The sequence below is a fragment of the Rhamphochromis longiceps genome, linkage group LG9 (assembly GCF_057381845.1).
Source record: "Rhamphochromis longiceps isolate RC_006_pf linkage group LG9, R_longiceps_female_GT1.1, whole genome shotgun sequence".
NCBI classification, from domain to species: Eukaryota; Metazoa; Chordata; class Actinopteri; order Cichliformes; family Cichlidae; genus Rhamphochromis; species Rhamphochromis longiceps.
Window position 1 is genome coordinate 23,929,833 of NC_140565.1, and position 17,023 is coordinate 23,946,855.

General features: G+C 42.8%; 1 protein-coding gene across 2 annotated transcripts; it reads right to left on the reverse strand.

The window, feature by feature from the left end:
* Positions 1-575: 575 nt before the first annotated feature.
* LOC146662373 (uncharacterized) lies at positions 576-16,981 on the reverse strand. 2 transcript variants are annotated; one of them, XM_085418959.1, is made up of 10 exons: positions 16,907-16,981; positions 8,252-16,280; positions 8,106-8,172; positions 6,901-6,958; positions 6,692-6,800; positions 6,396-6,527; positions 5,749-5,838; positions 2,624-2,767; positions 2,157-2,341; positions 576-2,044 (listed from the first exon to the last, which is right to left on the reverse strand). In XM_085418959.1, exons 2-10 carry the CDS (start codon positions 16,277-16,279, stop codon positions 1,876-1,878), a joined length of 8,982 nt encoding a protein of 2,993 aa, XP_085275085.1. In that variant the 5' UTR covers position 16,280; positions 16,907-16,981; the 3' UTR covers positions 576-1,875. The 2 variants fall into 2 exon arrangements, with proteins under 2 accessions (XP_085275085.1, XP_085275087.1); XM_085418961.1 differs by lacking the exon at positions 16,907-16,981 and adding an exon at positions 16,825-16,844.
* Between the last annotated feature and the right edge of the window lie 42 nt (positions 16,982-17,023).

Sequence of the window (17,023 nt, forward strand, 5' to 3'; positions counted from 1 at the left end):
GACTGCAGCGGCAGAAGACCACACTCTGGAAACTGACTATACAAACAGTCTAACCAAAATCAGAAAAAGGGTTTCTGGTCTTAGGAGTTTTCATTAGGATCAGAATTTGACATAAAAATAAAAGCATGGATCCACCCCGCCTTCCAGTAACATTTCAGGCTGCTGATGGTGTGAGGATGTGGGACTTTTAATAGCAACTGGGCATCACCGAATCACCACAGAATTGCTGCTGACCATGTCCATTTGACCACAGTGTTCCCATCTTCTCATGGCTGCATCCATGTCACAAAATTCAAATGATCACAAACATATTTCTTGAACATGACTCTTAATCAAGAGCTTGCTGAATTAAAATGGACCAAAATCTCTGAGGAATGTCGTTGATTCTAAGCCACAAAGAATTGAGGCAAAAGACTGGTAAGATGTACCCAATAAAATGGCCAGCGAGTGTATACTGACCTCGTTATTTGAAACTCTTTTAATATCAGAAGCCATGACTATAACAGCATTTACATGACAGAAAATTAGGAAAAATCCATACAAGGTCAAAAGCAGCTAATCAGAAACACCAAAAATGTTTTACATTTTACTTTTATTTAAATAAATATTTACATAACAGCTTCGTATAAATCAAATGTCTTTTTCTTACACAACCACATCGTTCTAAAATCAACCGCTTTAACAAGGAGGAAGAAGAAAATAAGAGGTGGATTACGATGATACTGTTAATCTGAAGAGAGGCGGGTTAATCTAAACCCCTCATGTTGATCACTGAGCAAATATCCCTGTTTTCAATCATAAAGGCTGAACCTGGTTGATATTTACCTTCACTCAAACACCATTTAACACGTGACACTTAAGAACTTGCCCATCTTTCATTATAAATCTTGTTATACTATGCATAAATCTACATGATAATTTGATATACATTTTAATTCATTGTTACTAAGGAATAGGAAGATGATAATCTACACTATTGGAATAAAAAAACAAAGCCAGATGCTACTTAAGAAGAACATGTGGCTAAAAAAGTAAAGAAAATAAATCAACAACTTAAGTCACACATGATTCATTCAGGCACAAACAAAGCAAAAGACAGCCTTGGTGAAATTTAAAGACACCACTCATACAGTTTAGGCTATAACGCCTCGCTAAACGGTGTACAGTATATGGCTCGGCTTGAGGGAAAAAAAGTCAGGTAATGTGATCTCAGAAGATCGGAGCACACAAATAATGCCCAAGCTACAGTTCTAACCCACATCTCTCTAATCAAGGTGTCGAAATTGTTTCTGAAATACTACAATAAAAACATGACAGTGAAATCAAAGTGTAGGAAACACAGCTTAACCCCTCAAAAGAAATTGTGCAGTTGTGCCCTTCAGGGATTATCGACGTCGCTTAAACACATCTGGAGACAACGGCAGCTTAACACACTCCACTACAGGAAACGGGTGTAAAAATGACAAAAACCGACTGAGGAACAAACTTGCAAATAACCATTTGTTTAATGCAGCAGGTTGATGGTTACGCTTCATGAGGATTCAAAAGATAAAACGATAAAATGCTCTTTGTTTTCTATTGCTGTCAGGTCATGCATGTAAACTCTATTCTCCTAATAAAACCAATTGTTTACTTAAAAATGTATAAAGAAAATACTCTTTTTCTTCAAAATACTATGCGGGGAAGGATTAAAGGGTGAAATATCATGTTTCAACAACACCTCGTTGTTTTCATCCTGAGATTTGAACCAATGTGTAACCCCTCCGAGGAGGTTTTTCTTTTTAAAACACACGTGAAGATTCAGTGTTTGGTGAGGATGTCCCACTGGTCGGTGAGCGTCTCAGATGAAGCCATCGTTACGGTATCCGAAGACCGTCATACTGCTTGGGTTTTGGGTTGGTGCGAGCGTGTCCCGCTCACAAAGTTATAAACCAAAAACTGGGAAGTGCCAAAATAATGCGTGGCGAAGAGTTTCCCGTCGGGAGTGGGGTCGGAGAAGGCGATCTCATCTTTGCTCAGGTATGAACCGTATATGAAATTATTCCTGTGCAGAAAAACAAACAAATACGAGTTGCATTAATATGACTTTGATTGTGTGTGTGTGTGTGTGTGTGATGATGACGATGAAATGACTGGCGGTTTGCAGCCGTACTGACCGGAGGCACTCGAGCATGCGCGAAGCGATGCCCTGACGTCTCATCACGCTGACCACCCAGATGCGACTGATGCCGCAGATGGCAGGCTCTGGCGTTGTGGAGCAGCACCAAGCTCTCTGACGTTCAAACATCAACTTCTCTCCCTCCGAACCCTCTGGCATGGGCTCTTCAATCACCCTGTACCCCTGTGAGCATGCACAATCCTCAGTAAACGTCACAGAATAAACGGACACTTACTGATAGCAGCGGTCGAACATCTGTTTATTGTATTATATCCATTTGGTCTGTCTAAATGCTCAGATACCTTAAAACTGTTACATGAGGACGAAAGAAAGATTAGAAACACAAAACGCAATATTTTAGTTCATATTTTAAGCTATTTTAAACATCTGTATCAGCCAAGAATTTCATTTATCCCAATTTTTACATGATGATCATTCACAAATGTGCTCATCATCATCTCTTACCTCTTGTATGTGCTCAGCTATGAGACACCCAGCCACTTTCTTGTCATTAGAGATAAAGAGGAAGGTTTTGGTCTTTGAGGGACACTTGGTCTCCACCTGCTGGAAGCCGAGGTCATTGTCCACCATCTCCCGGATCTCCTCAACCTGAGGAACAGATTATTGTACATCCAAGAATCAGTATGCTAATGCAGGGATGATAAATATTGGAGCATATCTAAGGATACAGTCCAAGTGAGACTTGAGCACTTTTTTTTTTTTTTTTTTCAAAGGCAGGGCAGACTTGGAGTATTGGTGTCACATTTACAAATGCAAGCTGAAAAACTGAGATACCCGGTTTTAAATTTCAGGAAAATATAACGAGCTAATCCAGATCCAGGCATTCTTGTGATGTGCTTTTCAGCCTTAGCAGAGGTTATGCAGTCTGTCTGCTCACATTTCAGCTGTTTACAGCTCTTTAAATTATTAAGTGCATAAGGGTGAATTCTCTGCTCAGACTCAGACAAACGCAGCAAAGTTGGCTGCTTACGTCACACAGAGACCCACAAACATGAATGAGCATTTTACTTGCTGAAGACAAAAACTGAGCGATGAAAGACCCTACAACAGTAAATAGCTTCAGTAAAAGCTTTGAGTTTCAGACCTTAGGCCTGAGCCACACAGGCCTAGAGACTGGCAAGGGATTCCCAGGTAACTGCTCGTTGCTAGCGGAAAAAAATTACCCAATCAGTTGGCGAGTTGTTGAAGGCTATTGCTGAATGAAATGCAAACACTCACCAAAAACTCACTAAAAAAGAAAAGAAAACATCCACCTTCAAAGCAAAGCCTTCACCCTTTAAAATATATTGGTTGCACCTCGACCCAACTAGAAAGAATGGCCCAGGACAGAAATCTCTTGAGATCTACCTGTGGCACCCCATACCCTGGGAGGGGTGGCGGGCAATAGTAGTAGTAGTAAATTACGACTTTTACTTTGAAGGGGAACATTCTCTGTTTCTGGTTTGTGTCCCACTTTCTCAAGTTTAACTTCAGCTTAGTGCTCAGTTATCAATTTGCAGGCAAGTCAACGTCTTCCTGTGTGATACTGCAAATGTTGGTATTGAACCAATACTAAGTAAATACAGAGCCAATACTAGCGATACCAATACTGATACTATTAACTTAAAAAAGCAGCTTATGTAAGGAACAGCAATGTGTCGCGATTTATGAGTCGAATCATCACTAATTTATAAATTCTGAACACATTTTAATGGCCACTAAATTGCTGTGATTTTTACTTTCCAAAGTACAAGCCACTTAGTAATACACACCTTTCAGTTTTTCATGCATTTTGAAACAGTTTGGTGTTTTTTTAGAAATGTAGAATTTAAATGCCTTCTGTTCTTTAAATGTGCTATAGGCTAGGGATGGGTATCGAAAACCGGTTCTTGTTGAGAACCGGTTCCACTGTTTCAATTCCTTGCAATTTTTTGCCATTTTTGCAAACGATTCCCTTATCGATTCCAGTCGCCCCAAATGACGTCACCACATTGCGGAGTGTCATTTACCTGGCAGGAAACATGGCGGCTCAAACGCTAAAAAGTTTGGTTATACTTTACGAGAACGGATTACAACAGGGCGCCTTGCAATACTTGCAAAGTAGATATTTCATTTAAGGGAGGAAACACTACGAATATGCAAAAGCATTTGCTCACAAAACACGTGATGACCTTAAATGAATGTCATGTTTTTAATTCCGCTCCGGACTCGTGAATCTCAACCCAGCAGCAGCGGTAACGTTTGCACGTCCTCTCCCTTTAATGCAGCAGGTAAATCATCAACTAACAGTGCATATTATGTTAGCGCGATCTGCCTTATTACAAAACCTGCCATTACTGTGCATTTAGGTGACCATGATGAGAGAGACAGAGTCTGGCTGGCTCAGATGCTGGCAGTTCTCGCTGCAGTCTGCCGGTAGCGTCTCCTTTCAGGCCAGGATAGACGAATGTCACCGAGCAGTGACTAAGTTTGTGGTAAAAGGCTTGCACCCATTTGCCACAGCAGATGCCCCCGATTTTCGGTAAGTGAATGTGTTTAATTGTAGGCAGGGACATTACTGGATATTCTTGTGTAATTGTTACAGAATAATTTATGTTATACTTTGTTATTGCTACAGAAGAATATTTATTTTATTATTTTACATTTACAACTTTTTTTCATGGGGACCCTGTGACACCCCATTGAAGAGCCATAGGCTGGATCTCTTAAGACCTCACTGTTGGGTTTGTAAGGCCATGCTACTCCTAAATTTCTATCTTGTTCAAAGAGATGATATAAAACAAAGTTCTAAGCTAATCGACCTTAGTCGATTAGCTTAGAACTTTGTCTGAAACTCCTTTTTAAAAAAAAGAATCGATAAAGAATCGAATCGTTAAACAGAATCGAAAATGGAATCGGAATCGTGTAAATCTTGTCAATACCCATCCCTACTATAGGCTATAAATAAAATTTTAGTGCATGCTTGAGGTTTGTGTTTTTTCCATTTCCCCCAAAAATAATTTAACGCAATGCAGTGTGACACATACTGAACTTAGAGAGTGGAAACAAAATATCGATCATATCGTGCTAGTATCGATCTGATACCAATACCAGTGTTGGGATCGACACTATCAACACATTTGGATTGACCTGCCCACCTCTAGTGATCATGGGAATCTACTAGCAAGCAAAGCAATTGCAAGATTTTTGGTGCAGTACCTTCTTTGCAACACAAAGCAACCACTTGGCAACATGTCAGGGAATACACATTTTTCCCTAGTGGAGAAAAGTACCTATTGTTACCTTTTGCTAGGCCCGTGTGACTGCTACCTCAGACAGTCACTCCCTGCAAAGGATTCTCAAAAGAGTATTTTATTTAAATGTATTTATACTTATTATTCTGTTACACTTGAGGAGGTTGTTGCAACCTGTAGAATTACAGCAGTCTGTAATTCAACTGCATGCTGGCTATTTCATGTTAACTCGGTGGCAGTAAAAGACGGAGCCAAAAAATATAAAAACTGGGAACTTCTTGTTTTGGGGACCTAACTATCAATCCAGACATATAAGCCCTGAAGAGTTCACGCTAGCAAACGCTGGTGTAAACATACCTTCTTCAGAGCATATTTGGGATCATCTGGCAGGACGAGAATGATCTTGCCATCTGGAAACTCAGACAAAATCCTCTCCTTTTTCCAACCCTGACAAAAAAAAGGAAAGCAAAAAGAATAGAAAATATTTAATTATGTCATCTAAATGTCCTAAGTAGGTATTAATCCATTTTCTATATGCAGTCACTCCCAATCTTGGACAATTTTGGCAAATAGGCGCAAAACATTCCAGGTAATAAATCTTCTTATAAGCCGACAGAATCATTTGACGTAAACCAAATAAAATTACATTTTCAATTTAACTTTATTTACTGTCTCTTCTGCCACCAGAAAAGTCAGTAAGAATAAATCACACTTGAACTGAATAAACAAAGAGCTGTGCTGACCTACTTTTCTAGAGGTGGGAAGTTAGAAAATGTCCAACGGGCAATCCTAAGGAGGAATCTTATCAAATACCTGCAGTCTTGCTCACTGTAGTGCAGCATAGAGTGGAAGACGAGGGTCAAGACTCCCTTTATCAAGAATCCTCAGTTGTCCCTGCACTGCATTGTATATTTTTTGTAAACCATATCTATAAATTTGTTGGCATTTATTGCTCTGATCCAGGGAGTCAGTTTAACAGGCATAGGCATGTGACTTTCCCTCACCACATATTTGACGGCGCTGATGAACTGGTTGTGAAACAGCAAATGCTGAGATTCATCCTCGGGGTTGGCAGCAGAGTAGAGCATCCCACACACACTGCAGGCCACTGCTCCAAAATGCTTCTGTCCTGCATCCTGCGAGAACAAAGCAAAGCAATAAGCTCACTCTCAAGAATTCAATTTCACTTAGTTTTCCAGAGTGACAGAACACAGAAAGAACCCAACTTATGATCCATGTTTTCCATTGCAAAAGCGCAGGATTTAAAATGAGGTCAGAGGAAACTATCTCGTTCACTCACAATAACTGTTTGGGTGCCATCTTTGTCAGCCTCCTTTAGCTTCTTGACTTCTTTTTGCAGGCAAGCTTCGGAGAGAGGAGCCCCGCCATCCTGTGGCTTCACAGCTTTGCTGCGATTCAAAAACACATCGGGTTACTGAAGGTTTCAACCGCTAAGAGGCAAAAAAACCAAAATAAAACATGTCAAACAACTTTAGAAAAGCTTCTTACTCTTGACAAGGCTTTCCTGGTGTCTGCTCTGCTTCCTTCAAGCTTTCTGCTTTACTCTCTGGAGAAAGATCAACGTATAAAAGAAAGGATTTTACACAGCAACATAATTATACACACATTTAAGAAGGTTGTTGACAAAATACAATAAAAATAAAAAAAACTTAAAATATAAATTCCTAATTTACTTAAACAACATATTGAGAGTAAAATAAATAAATAAATAAATAACATTTAGCGCTGATCTTGGAAAAGTTAATGCTTTGAAACATTAGTCAAAGATCCAAGACTGGACTTATATGACAACATGTGCTGCACTCGCGGTTAACTGATGAAAGAAGCTGAAATCTGAGGTGGACATAGTTTTATTGCCGTTTTTACCCTTTAAAGGAACGTGACCTTGTGGGTAACCTGTTCAGGTCCAGTGTTCGGCGATGTGAGACATAACACTACCAGCACAAAGCTGCAGACGCAACTAAGTGCACGCTGACAGGGGTGCTTACCTTAATGTAATCAGTATTTAGAGGCCTGAATTTCAACCTAACAGCTATCCAAACACTGCATGTTGTGTTTGCTGTCCTATAAGCAGGCAGATAAGAACCACGTTTATGCAACAGTGTCGGCCTGCCAGGAAGAATAAGCTGGTTAAAGATGAGAGATGTGAATTTCACTTTTTTAAAACATTTCTATGCATTTATTTTGATTAAGGTGAAGTAAGAAACAACCTAAAAGAGCAGGATTTAAAATGTGTGTTGCTTGCCTCATTATTTTGATAAATTATTCTAGTTTATGGCCTAATTCAAATCTGAATGATAAAAATTAACTTTTTTTTCTCATAAAAAATTGTGGATCGTACACTGGTAGTGCAGCCCTCTACCATAACTGAAAATACAGACTCTCTGGATGCTTGATCCAGATTAACTGGAGGTATTTTCAAGAAACCAAGATGATGCCTCCCAACTTTTCTTTTTTCCATTTCACATGTATTTGTGAAGCTTATGTTTTCTATTTTTCCTCAAAATAATAAAGAGTCTGAATCTGAATTAATCACGTCTACGTTGGGACACTTCTGGTAGCACTTTCAGGCAAACCTCTCCATGACTTTTTGAGTAATCCTGCTAGCAGACACTGGCACAGACAGGTAGACAATCTGGACGAGCTGATGGAGGTAAATCTGAGTCAGGATTGCAATTAATATACACAGATACCTGTAAGCTTGTCAGACACTTTGGCGCTCTCTTCAGGTGGAGCTGATGAAAGTGGATGAGCTGCATTCTGTGTATGAAAGAAAAAAGGTAAGTAACATGTACAGCGCCTGTGACACTGATCATAGAATAATTTATTTCTGACTTACCTTGCACTTGTCGTTTTCTTTACATGCGGGATCTGTGGGTCTCTGAGGCACTGAAATTGCACCAGCCTTAGAGGCAGCAGGCTTCATCCCAGATGTGGCTGCAACAGCAGGCCGAGCTGCAGGTGAAGCAGATGGTTTCAGCTGTGTTAGATTTGCATCGGCACCTGCAGTCTTCAGCTGAGGTGAAACAGAAGCTGCAGGCTTGGACTGAGCTGGAGCTGAAACAACTTTAGACTGAGTTGCAGTCGGGACTGGAGACTTTAACGGAGCATTCGCTGAAGAAGCAAGTTTGGATGAAGCTGCAGTTGCAGCTGTGGCCTTAGACTGTGTTGCTGGTGCAACAGCTGGGTTTAACTGTGCGGGCTTTAACTGAGCTGGAGCTGCAACAGAGGGCTTTGACTGACCTGAGATCTGCCCAGCAGGCTTGGTCTGAGCTTTGAGTTTTGCCTGGTTGGCAAGTTGCGCTGTGAGCGTGGGCTTTGATAGTAGAGTGGGTTTAGGCTGAGCCGAAGGGTTTGACTGGAGGCCGGGTGGTTTCGGCTTTGCTGGTAATGGGTCATCATCCAGCTCAAAATCGTCAGGAGAATATTTCGGCCTGGGTCTGTATGGCTTGTACTCAACTTCCATTTTCAGTTTCTGAGCATTAAGTCCGTTGGGCATGGGAGGTGGTATTGCTGGGAGGGTTCTCTTGGTTCCTGATCTTGTGACTTTTGGCGCGGGCTCTGGAGTAGCTGCTGCTTTAGTAGTCTGAGCCTTGCTTTGCCGTGTAGTTCTACGGTTTTCAGTACTAGGAGGCTCCGTTTTAGAGGCTTCAGGTTTGCCAGTTTCAGTTTTAGGGGGTTCAGTTTTAGGAGTTTCAGTTATCGTTGGTTGTTTTTTGGAGGTTTCAGCTTTAGTGGGTTCAGTTTTAGTGGGTTCAGTTTTAGATGGTTCAGTTTTAGCCAGCTCAGCCTTAGGCTCATTCTTGGGAGCTTCTGCCTTCAGTGTAGCAGGTTTGCTAGATGCAGAAGGACTCAGTTGGGAGGTTGCTGGACTGGCTGCAGGTTGAGGAGGAGGTGTGGTAACAGGGCTCACTGGAAAAAGAGAGGCAGCAGAAAAAGGTGCCTGCCAATCCATGTCTGAGAACATCTGATTTGCTTGGTCAGACTTTAGTTTCTTCACACGTGCCCACGACATTTTCTCTCTCTGCAGCTCGACCTGTCTGAGTCTTTGATATCGAGTCAGCTTCTTTTTCTCGTGGACTTTCAGCGGCACTGAAATCTGCGTGATGAAGAAACGTCTCTTTGGAGGCTCGGCGGAAGGCTGAGTTTCGGCTGAATCAGCCGTTGAGGGCTGGGCTGGGGGGGCCTCAGGAGCAGGGGTCACCGAAGGAGGGGCGCATCCCTCTGGTCCAGCAGGAGTTGCGACATTAACCGTGTTGGCATCTTGCGTGTTAACAGGCGGGCGTTCCTTCTTGCTGGCTTCACTCTTGGCTGCTGCTGCTGCCGCTTGTTTTTCTTCTTCTATCCTCTTCAGCAGCATGCTGTCTGTGGCAATGTCCTCTGCGATCTCCTGACACAGGGCTAAGAGATTCAGCTGCTGCCTATTTGCACTTCTCTTAGCTGCCGCAGCCTTCTGCTCAGCCAGAGCTGCGAGGCGAGCTTTGGTTCTCGCTTGCGTGTTCATTTCTTGTTTCTTGGGTTTTTCTGGCTCTTGAGCTTTCTTTTCCTCTTCGGTCTTTTCAGCTGTGCTGTTTTGCTTCATGTCAGGCCCACTAGTGTTACATATGTACTTCTCATTCACCTTTTCCTCAGGCAGGCCTGCCTCGGCTGTTTCTTGTGGCTTTTCTACTACTGCAATGTCACTGTCTTCATCATTCTCTTCCTCCACCACTATAATCTCATGTCCGATCTCGATGTCCTCTAGAATCTGCACTTCTTGTATGTCCAGGTTATCTTGAGCATCCTCTATCACCACTACATTAATGTCTTCAATCAGGCTTTGGGGTTCAGAGTCATGGGAGGTATTCATGTCCACCATGTGAGATGACTGGTGGTCAGAAGGCTGAATAACCTGAACGTCTTCCTCCACAGGTGAAATGTTTGTCTCCTGCTCTGCTACCTCCCCTGAACTAGCCGCCGCTTCAGTAAACACAGTTTGCTCGGAACCATTTAAAGTCCTCTCACTCTCCGCCTTCTCCTCCATCGACTCACTTTCTGGATTCACCTGCTCTGAAAGAGAGGCCGCCAGACCTGATTCGGTTGCAGCTTGAGTGACGATATCAAAGTGAATTTCACTCTGTGGGACTGGCTCTAAAATCACATATTCCTCAGATGCACCACCTGGTACCTCAAATTCAGTGGAGGATGTAGTCGTTGTTGGTGGAGTTGTTGTTGTTACCGTGACGCCCGCAGCTTCCTGAACGCCAGCATCGTGCTGCACCTGCTCAGAAAACTCAGTGGCTCTGATGCACTCTGAAATGCCATTTCCTTCACTTTTCACTGTCATTTCACTCTTCACTTCTGCAGCATCTCCTGACCCTCCATCTGCCACGCTCATGTCACTGCCAGAACTGATCGGTGCAACTTCTTTCACATCCACGGTAGCGTTAATCTGCTCCAACTGTGCTGGCTGCGCTTGTACTTCCATTTCAACCCCTGCCTGGCTGTCTGGGACACAAATTTCCTCCTTAGCAACTTCATTTACCAGCTGCATGCCACCAATTTCTCTGTTGTCTTCATTACTGGAAAAGTTTGTTTCCATCTGTTGAGCCTCTGTGCATTGTATATCTAATATAGAAACGGCATCGTGCTTCTCTGCTGCCGCTGCAGACACATCACGATCATCATTACTCTCTGGGCTACTAATGGGCTCGTACACTATCTGGTTTTCATGGGGCCCGACCGCTGACTGATTAACCATCTCAATCTGCTCCTCAGAAGGCTGAATTACGACATTGTTGTTGTCGGTTTGCCCACAAACAAAAAGCATTACTTCGCTGCTATCCGCTCCTCCTCCTTCAATGTTACCAACAGATCCGTCAGCCTTGACCTCATTAAACATTTGGCTCCCCGTTTCCTCTTCTAACACTGAAGCTTCCCTTTCTGTTGATTCACTTGTTATATCCACGTCAGCACGAGGCCCTCTCTGTTTCTGAATTTCTAATAAGGCTGTAGTGTCTTCATTTATTTCCTCAGTAACATTACTTTGCTGTTTTGTTAGATAAGGACTCCCTTCTGCAGTAGTTTCTAAAATGTTAACACATTCAGAAGCAGGCTCTTCCTCATTTCTAGTCTCACAGCGTGCAGACATAAGATCTTCCTGAACGTCACCGACCTCCTGATTTCCATCGTTGTGTACTTCAACGTCAGATCTTTCTTCTCCTGATTCTGTTGTCTGCACTTCCATTTCTCCTTGATTCTCAACAGCGCTTAAGCTTTCCTCGTTAACCTCGACATCCTTTTCCTCGCACTCTGTCCCGGTCAAATCTTTTTCCACTTCAGTGTCTGTAGTGAGTTCGCTGACCTCTTGACCTCTCTGATTTTGTTTATTTGTCAGATAAGTAATCTTCTCTGGTGCTTCTACTGTCTGTATTTCCATTTCTCCTGGACTCTCAGTAACACTGACACATTCAGCATCGACCTTGTCATCCTTTTCTTCAGTATTAATGAAATCTTTACCTGCCTCAGTGTCTGTTTTGAGCTCAGTGGTCTCCCGATCTTTCTTACTTTGTGTTTCTGGCACATTCTTTAGATCAGAAACCTCCTCCGGTGTTTCTGTTGTCTGCACTTCCACTTTTCTTTGACTCTCAGCAGCAATGACACAGTCGGCCTTAACCTTATCATCCTCCTCTTCACTCAGAGCAATAATAAAGTCTTTCTCTACTGTAGTGTTTATAGTCAGTTCACTGACCTCCTGACCTTTCTGGCTTGGGTTATTTGTTGGCTCAGATGTCTCCTTTGGTGCTTCTGTTGCCTCCATTTCCACCTGACTCTCAGCAGCAGTGACACAATGTGCTTTGTTGGGGTGATTTGTGGGATTCCTTAATCCTTTGTGGACTTCTTTAGATATGTCTCCCGTAGGTTCAGCGGCTTCCTGTATCTCCTGGCTGTGTGCTGAAATAGAAATATCTGCTATTAATGTATCCTGCTTTTTGTTTTCATTCTCTGCACCAGTAACAGGCTCTGTATGTACGTCTGTGCTCCGTTCACAGACATCTTTGCTCGTCTGATTTTGTATTTCCGCTGCAGGTGTGCTAGAAATCTCCTCTGATGCAGCTGCAGACTCCATGTCGACTTCATTTAGGCTGTTCTCACTTTGTATTTCCACTGAAATCTCTTGTGTCGATTTAGCCTGCTCTTCCATTTCAATTTCTCTCTCTGGGACAGCGACGGGCTGCGTATATGAATCTTCTGTGTGTTCACTGACATCCTGACTCTTCTGCTTATGCGTTTCTGCTGCTGGTGGGATACAAAGCTCTTCTGATGTTGTTGTGCTCTCCATCTCCACTTCAGATAGACTTTTGCCGCATTGTACTTCCACTGAAATCTCTGCCTCTGATATCGATGGAGCCTGTTTTTCCATTTCATTTTCATTCTCCGAGACACTGATGGGCTGCATGAGTATGTCTGTGTTATGTTCAATGACATCCTGGCCCTTTATTTCCAATGCAGGTATGCTAGCAACCTCCTCTGGTGTTTTCTGCTCCGCATCCACTTCATTTTGACTTTGCACCAGCTGGATTTCCACTGAGGTGGATTCTTTAGGGGAGTCTGGTGTTGATGTCACTGACTGTGTATGTACATCTGTGCTATATTCTGTGATAACCTTGCTTATCTGACTTTGGATTTCCACTGCAGGTATCTTAGAAACCTCCTCTGAAGGTGCTGCAGACTCCATACCCACTTCACTCTGAATTTTCTCACTTTGTGCTTCCACTGAAGGGACCACTTCAGAAATCTCTGGTGTGGTTTTAGCCTTTTCTTCTTTTTTGTTTTCATTTTCTGCAACAGTCACAGAGTCGATCTGCATGCCTGCACCATCTTCACAGACATCCTGACTCGTCTGGGTTTCTGTTTCCACTGCAGATGTGTCAGAAACCTCCTCTGATGTTGTTGCAGTTTCCATCTCAACTTCATTTTGACTTTTCTCACTCTGTAATTCCATCATAGAGGCATGTCCGGTAAATTCTATTGGCGATTTAGGCTGATCTTCTGTTTTGTTTTCGTTCTTAGGGACAGTCACAGACTCTGTATAAACTGTGTCTGTAATATGTGCACCAACATCCTGATTCTCCTGGTTTTGTATTTGCGCTGCAGGTATGTTAGAAACCTCCTCTGATGTTGCTGCAGACTCCATCTCCACTACTTCTGGACTTTTCTCACTGTGCACTTCCACTGAATGAGCTGCTTCAGAAATCTCTGGAGTTAGTGTCACACATTTATCTTCATTCTGCACAGTTTGGAAATTTTCAATCATTGAGTCTTCTGTAATCTCTTTAGGGATGTCGTCTGTATTGCATTCATTGATTTCATGATTTTTGTGACTTTGTATTCCTGCTCCAGGTGCAATGTCAGAACTCGTCCCCAATGTGGTCTGTAGCTCCACTTCTGTTTGACTTCTCTGGATTTCCACTGAAGCGGATGGATATGAAACCTCCATTGTTAATTTTGTCTGCATTTCCACAGATTGCACATTTTCAACAATTTGATCCATGTGTGATTCAGCTGTGGTAGATTCACTGTCCACCTGGCTCATCTGATGCGTTTGCTCAATGTTACAGATCTCCACTGATGTGGTTTCAGCCTCTACATCGTCTGGTGTTTCCATTCGTTTTTCCACAGCAGCAACACATTCAGCTTCTTTGCTGCTCTCATAGTTTGCAGTCCTCAGATCTTCCTGAACTTTGTCACTCGTGGCTTCGCCGTCTGGCCTCTCCTGGTTTTGTACTTCCACTTTAGCTGCTGGATTACTAACCTCCAAAGCTGATAAGCTCTGTGTTTGTATTTTCTCTTGGCTCTCAGACCCATCAGCACATTCAAAGGTTTTAATGTCAGATTTATCATCCATAACATGAACCTCTGTGGATTCGGCTGTAGTAGCGTTGCAGATTTCCTGGGTCTCAAGAATTTGCACTTCTGTATTAGAAACTTCTGAAATCACTATGTTCTGTGTTTCTATTTTAGTTTCAGTCTCAGCTCCACTACTATGTCCAAAGCTCACAGAGTGTTTGTCTTCCATAATTCTACAGTTTTCTCCCACATGATCCTCATGAAAGTTTGTAGATATGTCTGCAATAGGTTCAGGAGCATCCTGTTTTTCCTGTCTTTGTATTTCCACTACAGAAATCTCCTCTGATGCTGCTGCAGTCAGTATATCCATGTTGATCTGGCTGCTTGCTGCAGTGACACAAATCATGCTCGTGTCTCCTTCTGTGCTCTCAGAATCTTCTTTAACTCCATCATCAGGCTTTTCTGCAGTGTTGTCAAAAAGTCTGTGGTTCTCCTGATTTTGCAGATCTACGCTAGGTGCTATCTGACCGTCTGGAACTGTAAAACATTCGGAAATCACTTCTCTTTGAACAGCCTCGCAATCAGGAGTCAATATTTCAGTGCAGCTGTCAGTTATCACACAGTCATGGCTCAGTTGTCTCTCAACCAAACCTCCAGGACAAGAGACGACCTGAGTCAACTGGAAGTCAGCTTCTTTTCCATCGCTTTCTTGAAGATCTTCCTCAGACCTTATGACCATTGTTTCCACATCAACACACGTGTCGGTAACTGCAATTGGCACGTCATCCTGCGTGTCTACAAGATTTGATTCCCCGTCGGAAGTAGCGAGAGCTCTGACAATGTCTGCTTGAGTCTCATTCTCTGGAATACCACTTTCCACAAGCAGCTGTTCTGATGCAGAGTTGAATTCGTTACTAAGGGCTGCAGATATGGTGGCAGATTCAGTTGATCCCTTAGCTGTACACTGAACACTCAATTTATTCTCTCCAGAAACAAACTGTGTGGTTTCATTTGTTTTAGTTTCAGTTCTCAGACTCTCTGACATGCAAGACTGTTTTTCATCTTTACACTTTGGATCCACCTCTCCAGCAGCCAAACTTAGTGTTTCCATTGATGATGGTAGTGTTTTATCATCTAAATCCTTTTGAACGAACTCTTCCTCATCCTTCTTTTCAGCCTCGGATATGAGATGGTCTGAAATGTCTCTTGATGATGCTGGTGTTTCATTATCTACACCCTTTTGGCTTTCTACATTTTGTAATTCTTTATGTTTACTTTCATTAGCTGAAGACTCAAATTTGGTGTCTGTTACAGAGACCGTAGTTTCCTTTGACACCTCCTGTGGTGCAATAGCTGATATTTGTGGTCTCTCTTGCTCAGTAAAAGATTCTGCAGATTCTTTTTTAATGTTCTCATTTGCCTCATCTGTAGTTTCAAGACATGGTGAATCTGTGAATATACCATAATTGTGGTCCATCTGTATGGGGTCCTTAGGTGGAGAAGATAAACCTTGACTCGTATCCTCGGAGACAGAAGGAGACTCTTCCGTCTTTCGCTTGGCTTTGACTCGATTTGAGTATTTTCTGATGCAGCGGGCCTTGTCTTCATCATCCCTTTCTCTGAAGAAGTCAGCCTTACTACCATCACTACTCAACTCGTCAGAGTCCATGGAGGCAGTTCGCTTCAGGGAGGTTTTGGAGTTCGCTTTCGGTGAGGGAGCTTCTCCACAGGAGGCACTTGTGGCTTTCTGGAGCTTGGCTTTTTTGACAGGTGGGTCAGGGGAAGTTTTGCTGGAATCCTTCAGAGGCGAGCTCTGTTTGGGGGACTTGGCTAGTTTATGTCCCCCTTCCGGTGAAGCACAGAGTTTTTTCTTAGTCCGTGGGGCTGCTGTCTTTTCTTTCATATTTCCTGTGTTGTTATGTGACTGATTATTGGCGGCTGGTACAGTTTTGGATGGCGCAGCCTCTCCGTCCTCATCCAACTTCCTTATCTTGGACTGCGAGTCTGGAGGAGCCGATCCTCTCTTTGAGGCCGGCATTCTGCAAAATATTTCACAAAAACATGATAAAGCTGAGGCGAGGACTTACAAGGAAAATAATCCTGTAGTTACAAAGTAATTCACTTTTTTTTCCAGCATCATGGATTTTCTCAGTAAAATGGGAACACCTCCTTTCTTGGAAATGATAAGCAATGATAAGGTAATTATAAGCAAATCCATCAACTATTACCTATTTCTTCCACAAGCAACAAAGCTGGCTAACGTTTGACATAAACAGTGATAAATCGTAAACTAGGAGGCTAACGAGTCACACAATGTACGATCTACTTTCACGCACTAATTCCCCATCTACGCGCCTTATTTCATTAGCTGTCTGGCAGCCAGCAGGTTTTACTGTCACTCGGAGTTCATCAGACACTCAGAAATGGTCAGTTAGCTAGCTGAGCGTGGCTAGCGTGCTAGCTGGAAGTCCACAGTGATGGAAGCTAACAGCTAACAGCTAGCAGCCGCAGCAGCCAACTCGCAACAAATGAGCGAACCGAGCCTCGCTGCTCCAAATCAGCCTAAAGAGCGGCGGGACACACCGAACACAGCCCCCACACAGTAGTCCTCACGATACTAAAGTCAGCGAACAGGTAAAGCACGGCATTCGTCCATGAAACTCACTTTGATGTTTTCTTTTTCAACAACAGCTGTTTTTTTCTTTTTTTTTCCGTGAATAAAAATTAACTGTACTTCCGGAGGGAAACGGCGGATATGACGTAGAAGCACTCATTGCGCCCG